Source organism: Triticum urartu, unplaced genomic scaffold, assembly GCF_003073215.2.
Source record: "Triticum urartu cultivar G1812 unplaced genomic scaffold, Tu2.1 TuUngrouped_contig_769, whole genome shotgun sequence".
Classification (NCBI taxonomy): Eukaryota; Viridiplantae; Streptophyta; class Magnoliopsida; order Poales; family Poaceae; genus Triticum; species Triticum urartu.
Window position 1 is genome coordinate 1 of NW_024118558.1, and position 10,618 is coordinate 10,618.

The following is a 10,618-nucleotide window of genomic DNA, read 5'->3' on the forward strand; positions in this document are numbered from 1 at the left end:
CCTAGCCAAGAACTGCTACTCCATCATCGCAGGCTTGGCCATCTATCTTTTGCTGCATTATTACGTATTTACCCCTCTCTTTTCAAGTTGTGTCCCAAGGAGCTCCTTGTATGTGATGCTTGTGAGTTAGCTAAACATACAAGGGGTTCCTATCCTAGTATAGGTTTAAGAAGTGCCAAACCATTTGAAATGATTCACTCGGATGTTTGGGGACCCTGTGAGGTTCGTTCCATTTTTGGGCACCGATGGTTTGTGACTTTTATTGATTGCTTTAGTCGTTACACTTGGCTTTATCTCTTGAAGCATAAGAGTGATGTGTTCTTGGTTTTTAAGGATTTATGTGCTCTCATTAAAAATCAACATGGGGCAACTATTAAAACCTTGCATTCAGACAATGGTATTGAATATATCAACAACGAGTTTGGACAGTTCCTTGCCTCAAATGGCATTGAACATCAAACTACCTGTGTTGATACTCCGGAACAAAATGGTATTGCAGAGCGTAAAAATAGACATTTGCTTGAGGTTGCACGCTCACTTATGTTTACAATGAATGTGCGTAAATTTCTTTGGGGGGAAGCAATAAAAACCGCAGCATATTTGATAAACCATATGCCTCTTCGGGTTCTTGGTCACAAGACTCCCGCTGAGTGTCTCTTGAATTCTAATGACTTTGTAGTTCCTCCAAAGGTCTTTGGGTGTGTGTGCTTTGTGCATGATTATAGGAACTCTGTTGGAAAATTAGATCCCCGTGCTCTCAAATGTGTTTTCATGGGTTATTCCCCCTCTCAAAAGGGTTATAGATGTTGGTGCCCTTCAGAGCGCCGGTTTTTTGTGAGCATGGATGTGACGTTCCGTGAGCATGAATCATATTATGGCTCAACAGGTGACACCGGCATTGCCTTATCACTATGTGAAGTGCAACAAGAAGGGGAGAGTAGTAATGGAGACTCTCCATTAAGCCCCATTCTTGTTTCCACTTCGGGTGGTTTACCCATTCTAGATAATGCTCAAAATCAGGGGGAGGAGACAAATAATGATGGGTGCAATAATGTTTCTGGTCATGGAGACACAGAAAATGCAATAGAAAATTCTTCATTTCCTTCACAAGACGGTGAGCTTCACATGCATGAGGACCCAGGTACTAACACTAACCCATGTAGTTCCGCCACTCCTATTAGCACCGCGGGGCAGAGTGAGAATCAATTATCTACCCTTGCTCCTGAAAATAATCTACCGATTGCTTTGCGAAAACCTACTAGAAATCGAAACATTCCAGGACACCTCAAAGATTATAAACATGATATTGCCAATTTCATTTCCTATGAATATTGTAATCCACCCTTCAAAAGCTTTATTGCCTCTTTAGACTCTGTGTCCATACCATCTAATTGGAAAATAGCTATAGAGGATCCAAAATGGAAGGAAGCAATGTTTGATGAGATGAAAGCCTTGGAGAAGAATGAGACTTGGGAGCTCGTGGATCTACCACCAGGTAAGCAACCTGTAGGTTGTAAGTGGGTTTTCACTATTAAGCAGACCCCCGAGGGAAAGGTGGAGAGGTATAAAGCCCGTCTTGTGGCGAAGGGCTACACACAAACATATGGAATCGACTATGAAGAGACCTTTGCACCGGTGGCAAAGATGAATTCGGTAAGGACACTTATGTCATGTGCTGTAAATCTTGATTGGGATATTTACCAAATGGATGTGAAGAATGCTTTCCTTCATGGTTATCTCCAAGAAGAAGTATACATGCATATACCTCCTGGGTTTGAGTCCAGTCAAACCGGTGGAAAGGTGTTGCGCCTACATCGTTCTCTATACGGCTTAAAGCAGTCACCACAAGCTTGGTTTGACCGGTTCAGACAATCCATGCTGAAAAGGGGCTATGTTCAAAGCAATGCTGACCATACACTATTCTACAAGCATAGTAATAGCAAGGTTGCAATACTGATAGTGTATGTCGATGACATTGTGATTACCGGAGATGATTCCACTGAAGTTGCAAATCTGAAGCATCATCTTGCACAGGAATTTGAAGTGAAGGACTTGGGAAAACTGAGACATTTTCTTGGTATAGAGGTCTCACAGGGGTCAAAGGGCATTTTTCTCTCACAACGGAAATATATCTTGGATTTGCTCAAGGAAACAGGTATGCTTGGTTGTCGACCTGCAGCTACACCTATTGAGCAAAATCATCGTTTAAGTAGTGATGCAGGTACACCCGTGGATCGAGAGCGCTATCAGAGACTTGTTGGAAGGTTAATATATTTATCTCATACCCGTCCAGATATTGCTTTTGCTGTGAGTGTAGTTAGCCAGTATATGCATGACCCAAAATCAGCTCATATGGAAGCTGTAAACAGGATCCTAAGGTATCTTAAAGGGTGCCCAGGAAGAGGCCTTTTATATACCAGACAAGGAGACTTACAAGTTAAGTGCTATACTGACGCTGATTGGGCTGGTTCCCTAGATGACCGACGCTCAACATCTGGTTATTGTGCATTTGTAGGAGGAAACCTAGTTTCTTGGCGAAGTAAAAAGCAAGGTGTAGTGGCTCGATCTACTGCAGAGGCTGAGTTTAGATCTATGGCTCACGGCATATGTGAGTTACTATGGATACATATCCTCCTAGCAGAGCTGCGGCTGTACAGGTGCAATCCTCTGATGTTGTACTGTGACAACAAAGCTGCCATTGACATTGCAAATAACCCTGTTCAGCATGATCGAACCAAGCATATAGAAATTGATCGTCATTTTATTAAGGAGAAGCTTGATAGAGGGATAATTTGCCTACCGTATGTAACCTCAGCTAGTCAGGTAGCAGATGTCCTTACAAAAGGACTCCCCGAAAAAACATTTTTCATGTTTTGTAGCAAGATGGGTTTGTATGATGTATTTGCCCCATCTTGAGGGGGAGTGTTGGTGTATGACTATATTTACCTAGTTCCTTAGGGACTAAAATGTAAAATGTACACATACTATAGATGTATACAGAGAGAGGGACCGAGGAGAATGGTCCAGAAATTTCCCCAAATCCTCTCCATGGTTCTTCCAATCCCTAAAACTATTCTCTCAAATCTTGCTTGATTTTCAAGAACTGAGCTGGGGACAACTTTTTCCGGACGGAGGGAGTATGATGTAGACTACCAGCCCATGCTGCCACATCGAGCTTTCCGAAGGTGTGGTCTTGTGGTTTACTGTCGCTCGCTGCAGGCCTCAGCTTGGAACAACCAACGAGCATTTTTTGCGGATTAAAAACACGGAATAGAATTGCGGTCGATCCCTCCCCTCCCCTCCAATGGCTTCGCTCTGCTCCTAATCTGCTTCATTGATGGGCTGCTTGCTGCTTGGGCTCCACTGACTTGAACAGCCCAGTCCTAAATGGGCTCGAGCATCCATAAGGCCCAACCGTGCCATCCCCACTCCGCCACTCTGCTCAGACGCGTCAGCGGATAGATGACAATGGCAATGGCCGCCGCCACCAGCTCGGAGCGGCGCGCCGGCGACCATGGCCGCCGCACCGAAGAGCGCGGGCGCCGTCGCTGCGCGCCGTACCCGTCGCAAGGTCTGCACAGCTCACTCTTGCTCCAGCCTTGCTTAAAGGTCTCCCTCATTCCCCCCTCTTCTGATTAGTTCACGTTCATCCAGTGAGCGAGCGTGGTGCTTCAGAATTTGCGTAGCAATCAGTTGATTTTCTTGGTTTTGGTGCTTCAGAACCCTCACCCCTCAGCCAACCGATGCGTATGCAGTAAAATGTGCTACGAAAAAGGCAAGTAAAACATTTGTCGTCAGATTGCAGACTTCATTTTCTGCAGTTCTGATTGTGTTTAATCAATATCTTTTGGCCACACAAATCATATTAAGATCGTATTAAGATGGTTTGGTTCACAAGTCATTTTCTGCAGTTCTTGGCACACATCCAACCAATGCCCCTCGCCACCTATTGAGCTTCACAAATAATTTTCTGCAGTTCTTGGCACACTATTAAGCTTCCACTAAGTGCTCTGCTCTGACTACATAGAGGGTGCTAGTTCCAGAACTTAAATTTACAAGTGAACTTGAATTTCTGGCCACCAATTTCAACTACGATTTCATATGTGAAGAGAAGCGAAATCTTGTCTAGCAATCAGTTGATTTTGTTGCTTCAGAACCCTCACCAATGCGTATGCAGTAAAGGCAGAAACAGAACTAAAACATTTGTTGTCAGATTGTCCACATACGCGGTATGCTGGTTTGCTAACTCATTTTCTACAGTTCTGATTGTGCTTAATCAATATCTTTTGGCCACACAAATTATATTAAGATGGCTTGGTTCACAGTGTGCTCTGTCAATCGGCTATAACCAATAAATTACCCTTCCTCTTAGGCTGTTCTTGGCACACCTATTGAGATTCGACTAATTGTTCTGACTACATAGAGGGTAACAGAGCTCAGCAACAGTGACAAAGATTTTCTTGGAAACGAGGAAGGATGCTACTATTATTATTTCAGAAACAACGCCAATGTCGCTCCTATTATTCAACAGTAACATCCAAGAAATACGCAATCACCAACCGACTGGCACACACCACATTTTCGTCTGTCTCGACTCACTCCCACTACTAAACCAAACTAGCACACCAATTACTCGACCTTGAATCTTAAAAAGAGCAGCGCCTAGGAAGAAAACGAAAGCATTCTCAAATCTCAATCTTTTCTTTCAGAAATCCAAGGGACCCTTCTATCGGGCAGGAGGTGGCCAGATCACTTGCTCGAGGACTCTCCCTCAACAGCCAGTGGAACAGTGCTGGCCATGGTGCGGTACTTGAGGGCGTACAGCATCTCAAGGTAGCGGCGGGTCTCGCGCCTCTCGAGGTTGGAGACGTACTTCCAGAACCCATACACGCCGGTGAGGGTCATCAGCCTCTCAGAGTAAAGCTTCCAAGTGTATCTGAATAAGATAGGTAAAATGATTGTTAGTTGCAGCAAACTAGTTATCCTCGGAACAAGTAAAAACTAGTGAATTTTGAGTTGCATACTTCTCCTCAATACGCTGAAGCCCGCCCTGTGAGATCTTCGTCCAGTGGCTGGGGTCAACCTGGCACTTCTCAAAGAACTCAACTAGCAGAGCAGAGGCCTTGTCACCCTGGTAAGGATCAATGTGGTAGCCGGACACGCCGTTCACAATGATCTCAGCAGGACCACCATATGCAGTTGCGAAGGTAGGAAGACCGCAGGTCATGGCCTCAATGACAGTAAGCCCAAAAGCCTCATAGAAAGCAGGCTACACAAACAAGAGGTGAGTACACAAATTCTTACAAGGCTAGAATTTGGTTTATGCAAAATTTAATTACCTGCACAAAGGCACCCTTGGTGTCGCAGATGTAACGGTAGAGCTCAGCATTACGGACACGGTTCATCTGAGCGGAGATCCAGCGGACATGGCCATTCAGGCTGTACTGCTCAATAAGGTCAAACATCTTCTTGAACTCAGCCTGCTCCTCCTTGTCCTTTGATGGATTGCCATGGTCACCGCAGACAACCACAAGGTTAACTAGCTCCTGCAAGCGAGGGTTCTTGCCATACAACTCAACTAGACCAGTCAAGTTCTTGACACGGTCCAAACGGGCCATCGAGAAGATGATTGGCTTGTTCCTGTCCTTGAGCACGTACCTGCAGAATGTATTCTAGTCAGATGAACAGCAATAAATGCATCAAACCGATGCAGCTCAAGCAGTAAGAAACAATTCTGCAGTTCTCACTTGTGCTCGTTGTTGTCAACATCACTGTAGAGCAGCTCCTCGATCTCTGGGTGGAGGGAGGTGAGCCTCCTCTGTGACTCGGAGTACGGGAAGTAGATGGACATGTCCGCACCAGGTGAGACTATGTTAAACTTGGGGTCGAAAACATCGATACCATGGACAACACGGTACATCCCAGGCATTGTGAATGCCATGTGAGACTCGTACTGACCAACGGTGTCCTTGCTGAAAAGGCAGAATTTGCATTAGGCCATGCAAAGACAACTGCATTCTACAACAAAACAGATGGATATCATCAGAGAAAGTTCAGTCGTAAAGAAACATTACTTTCCAGCAATCTCTTGGAAGGTGCTTGTGATGATGAAGTCGGCATGGTTCATCGCAATCAGGTCGGTAGTGAACTGGCATGAGAAGTGGTAGTGGTCCTCAAACTTCTTCCAGTAGAGATCAGAGTTGGGGTACTTGGTTTTCTCAAGAGCGTGCGCAATAGTGCACTGCAGACCAATGATCATCAGCAAAGATCAACGTGCCGTAAATATGCTTGCAACAACACAGAAGTAGCTAGAATTCATACATGAGTAACACCCATCTTGTGCGCAAGCAAGCACGCGACAAGGTTTCCATCGCTGTAGTTTCCAATGATCAGGTCAGGATTGGCCTGGAGCTCTCCAGAAATCTCGTGTGCCACATCCTGGCAGAAATGGGGCAGAGTTAGCAAGATATATTTGTGAATAATGACAGAGGTATGATGGTGAGGTTAGGCATCTACTTCAGTGAAAGTCTCCAGGTACGGCCAGACTTCAAAACGTGAGATCCACTTGCGAACAATTCCACTTTCAGTTCTGAATGGCACACGAAGGATGTGGGTGTGCTCTGTTCCGAGGACCTTCTCAAGACGCTGACCGCAGGTCGTGCCGGTTGCATCGGGGAGAAGCCTGGTAACCTGTGCAGTGCCGAAAAAGAGGTTCAGCATCATACGACAAGTTTTAATTATCATACGAGATGTCACACTTACGATAAGGATCCTTGGTGTGATATCGAGGCCTTGCTGCTTGATCCTCAGCAGCATCTCATTTTCCATAGCACGGACTTGATCCAAAATGTAGACAACCTTTATCACAAAGTTATTAATGAGAAAAAGTTTAGTCGCATAACCATGTAACCATGCCATAACTGTTGCAGAATTTGTTACCTGGCCTCCAGTGTCAGGGTACCCCAAGACATTGGCTTGGGCAAAGTAACCGTGCGGTGAGAGGATGACAACATTGAACACCATCGGGATTGTACCAAGGAACTTCTCGAGCGTGGACGGGTCAGGAGCCTCGAGAAGGTCGAGGAGCAGGTGAAGAGTCTCCTGTGCACGCTTGGCGCAGTCACCCCAACCCTTCTCCAGGCCAAGTTCTTGGAATCTGCATTTGTCCAATCAAAAGAACTGTTAATAACTTCCCAATGATTCCTTATCAAGAACATTCTTCCAGGCCCCAGGGTAATTAATGGCGTACAATACAAAAAGTCAGTACCTGTGATGGAAGTCTGAGTACGGGGTATCTGCCGGGAGACCAGACAGATGCTCCTCAGCCTTCCTTAGAGCTCCCTGGAGAGCACTGAGGCTGCGGATTCTGTCATTCAACATCATAGTCTGCAGAAAAACAGAGTACAAGTTTACATGCATCTTTTCTTCTGCCAAGTCTCATCAAAGTTTAAACAATGGATGCGGAATGGAAGATCAGGTTACCATGCCCTTGTAGTTGTGTGCGCGGAGGAAGTTGAGCAAGGGGTACATGCTCTCCTTGTCATGGAAGAGCTTCGATGACAGGTGCCTGTTGAGGAACTGCACGCCATTGCCGATGGACTTGGACAGCGAAGGGCGAGGGAAGGAGGCGTTGAATGGCTCAAAGTCCAGCTCAAGCACAAAGTCCTTGTTGCTGTCAGAATATAAAAAGTAAATATCTTCAGAGTAAGATAACCAAATTATCAGTTACTGTCTCAATTCTCTGGTACTGATATTTTTATCTGTTTTTACCTCCCTTCCACGAGCTGTTCCTTGAACTGCAGGTACTCAGGGACACTCAACTCTTCGACAGCGAGCTCGCTCACGTTGACCCTCACATACTCCCAGACACCAGGCCTTGGACGGATGGCGAGTGCGACCCATGGGGAGATCACGATCGCCTCCTGTATGATTTATGAAAATGCACCGGTTAGAGCAATAGGAAAAGTTAAAAAGGATGCTCAAGTCCACTTAGATGACAAGTCAGATGCAGACCTGGGCTGCCCTGAGTACATCCTCAAAGGCGCCGTCCTTGAGCTTCTCGCGCTCTGCCTCGGGGATTGCGGTGTTGTACTCAGCGATGATCTGGTGGGACTGCAGCATTCCATTTCCAAGGTTGACCAACCTGCACAAAGCATCGTCATATGCCGCATAAGATCCACCACATATCATTCATAATTATCGGATCGAGTAAGATCCACCCAGATACATTCGCAAGTCAGATTGGTGACATCTGAAGCCATTGTTTAGCACATCATGCATCATTCAGAGAAGATTTTGGGAATTCCATTCGAAACATTACAGTGCTGGTTTTGACGGTGCATTTACTAACTTGACAAAATTATGTGAGATTCAGTTCAGTCAGATGTTGTGCCACATAGATCCTGTCAGATCCAGGCGTCGGCAGACCGATTAGTGCATAATAATGTTCAGCAAGTCTTGATTAGCACTAGGTCAATGTGCAGAATACAATCATTCTACCCAGCTGCACCTGGTCAGATCTGGCAGCAATCAACGGAACTCCAACAGCACGAGGTGTGTCATCAGTGTTCACTGTTCAGTATACTAGGTTTCTAGAAAAACTTATTTATATATTTGATTGATTGACCAGGTATGTTGAGTAGGAATGAAGTTTGGCATCCATTGCGCACTAGGGGACGCCTGATTTATGCAACAGTTTTCTTCTAGCCACCGCCAGGAGATCTACATACTTGCGTAATAAATTTATAATAAGGGAAAAAAAGAGTAGCAGTTACAGTGCAGGGGAGGGAATGGGGGTCGAACCTGGTGAAGACAGCGACGAGCTCGTTGGGGTGCGCGGAGAGGGAGTCGCCGATGCGCTCCCTGACGCTGTGGAGGCGGCTGAGTACGCGGTCGCCGGCGGCTTCCCCCATCGCTCAAGCTAGCCTGCAGAACAAGATTATCAGCGGTGTGTTCTTCAGTTCAGAGATCCAACAGATGAGCAGGAACCGAGCAAGATTTGGAGAAGACCAAAGAAAAAAAACATTCGTCGGCGCAAACTAGAGGATCGAGAGGCATACAAGAATCAAAATCTAGACTTAAGGTTTCAGACAGAGGACCGAGAAGGAAAAAGCAGTGGAGTGTGCGCATTTATAATTATACGGATCTGAAGTGAGAAACCAACAGGTAGCCCAGGTGTTGTCCGGCGAGAAGTTCAAGTAGCCGACAGACGCCGGTGGGTTTGCATGAGCAGCAGTAGCCGCCCGTTGGAACTTGGAACCGAAGCCGGCAGTGGCAGGGAGGAAGAGTGACGCGTGCGAGCACCTTGTAAAGCACGAGATCAGCGTGGGATTCCTTTCTTGCAGGCCATGCCAAGGTGGTTGTTAAGACTAATGGTGGTGATTAGGCGTCGAGCTTTTCGTGTTACCGGGAAATGACAGAAATAATCTGGAGCTAATTAACCATGGCTGCTAGCACAAGAAAGGAGAACCGACCGACAGCGCGACGCGGACTGAGGCGCAGACTTGTCGGCGGGAAGGGGGAGGATCCATGAGTGAGCAAGCTCACCAGATCTGACAGCATCCATGCATCCACTTGGTGAGTTGGTGCTGAAACCTTAAACCCAGAGAAGAGAATGATGGCAACTTGCCAGGACCGCAGCACCCATCCACCACATCTCCGCAAGTGGATGCTGATTGCTATCTTCTGTCCCCTAGTGGCTACTCCAGCAAACCACTTTATTTTTCTTAATTATTGACAGCAAAACAGAGGAAGCCGCACCGACGACACTGAAACAGAGCATAGCAGAGCACGCGCAGAAGAAAGAAGAACTCCATTGGCATTGGCAGGAGGACGAGCTCACCTGACCTTGCTCTCCTTCTCCGCGAGGCAGGAACGAAGGGAAGCAGAGAGAGGTGGACGACGACGGGTGAATGGAGAGCTCTGCCCACGGCGAGGCAGGGTATTTATGTTGCAGCGGCCGGGGTGGGGTGGCAGGTGGCACGCACCGTCATCTTTGCCCTGCCCCCTTCTTCACTGTGCAGATCTCTTTGCTTGCGAAACAATTTATCCAATTAGTGCATTGTGATCTGACCCGTATGTTGATTTCTTTCCATCAATGTGTACGTGGGTTTCTGTGTCTGTGTGCAGGCGGGAAAATGTTTCTCCCTTTCCTATTCTAGACGTTTGGGATGGTTTGGGGAGCAAGCCATGGATCAAATGGATGGATCGCGGGGTCATAAATTCGTAATCTGTGCCAAAGCTATTGCTCTCAGGATTGGCCTTCGGTTTTTTATCCTAGTGTACGCATTTAAAAAAGATTGTATTATTATCAAAGGCTGGCCGAGTATGAGCTTTTTCTTTCTTGAACACGGTACAATCGTTGATGCTCACGTATACACACATACGTGGCATGAGCTCCTTTTTCACTCGTGTCATCTTGGTGTGACGTTTCGAGTCAACAAATCTTATGTCATGAAACAAAATGTACATATAGGGAAAAGAATGTGCACCGCTTACACAATGTTATAAATCACTGGTTTCGCCGACAGAGATAGTATGATCGAGAAATTTGGTTACAATAATAGAAGCGCTCTCGTCCCTGGCAGCTCTAACCCTAGCCGCCGCCAGGAGACGCCAA

The 10,618-nt window shown here is 46.3% G+C and overlaps 1 protein-coding gene and 1 long non-coding RNA gene across 6 annotated transcripts; one reads left to right on the top strand and one right to left on the bottom strand.

The window, feature by feature from the left end:
* Window positions 1-2,662: 2,662 nt before the first annotated feature.
* Window positions 2,663-4,761, top strand: LOC125531635. Its single transcript, XR_007293380.1, has 2 exons — window positions 2,663-3,571; window positions 3,655-4,761. It is a non-coding gene; the product is annotated as an uncharacterized LOC125531635 (long non-coding RNA).
* Window positions 4,456-9,994, bottom strand: LOC125531634 (sucrose synthase 1). Of its 5 annotated transcripts, none has more exons than XM_048695961.1 (15): window positions 9,847-9,994; window positions 8,803-8,925; window positions 8,014-8,143; window positions 7,771-7,922; window positions 7,483-7,672; window positions 7,268-7,386; window positions 6,940-7,156; window positions 6,763-6,858; window positions 6,517-6,690; window positions 6,322-6,438; window positions 6,075-6,241; window positions 5,748-5,972; window positions 5,340-5,658; window positions 5,025-5,269; window positions 4,456-4,936 (listed from the first exon to the last, which is right to left on the bottom strand). In XM_048695961.1, the coding sequence occupies exons 2-15, from the start codon at window positions 8,910-8,912 to the stop codon at window positions 4,750-4,752; spliced, it is 2,448 nt and encodes an 815-aa protein (XP_048551918.1). In that variant the 5' UTR covers window positions 8,913-8,925; window positions 9,847-9,994; the 3' UTR covers window positions 4,456-4,749. The 5 variants fall into 5 exon arrangements, with proteins under 5 accessions (XP_048551918.1, XP_048551916.1, XP_048551919.1 ...); XM_048695959.1 differs by having other exon boundaries at window positions 9,842-9,993; XM_048695962.1 differs by lacking the exon at window positions 9,847-9,994 and adding an exon at window positions 9,547-9,675.
* Between the last annotated feature and the right edge of the window lie 624 nt (window positions 9,995-10,618).

Bases quoted from the DNA above. Each gene is read 5' to 3' on its own strand.
- LOC125531634 (XM_048695961.1), bottom strand. From the start codon at position 8,912: ATGGGGGAAGCCGCCGGCGACCGCGTACTCAGCCGCCTCCACAGCGTC. The intron at 6,439-6,516 runs GTAGATGCCTAA...CATTTCTGCCAG, and splicing joins ACCTGGAGACTTTCACTGAA to GATGTGGCACACGAGATTTC. The intron at 6,242-6,321 runs GTATGAATTCTA...ATTGGTCTGCAG, and splicing joins ACAAGATGGGTGTTACTCAT to TGCACTATTGCGCACGCTCT.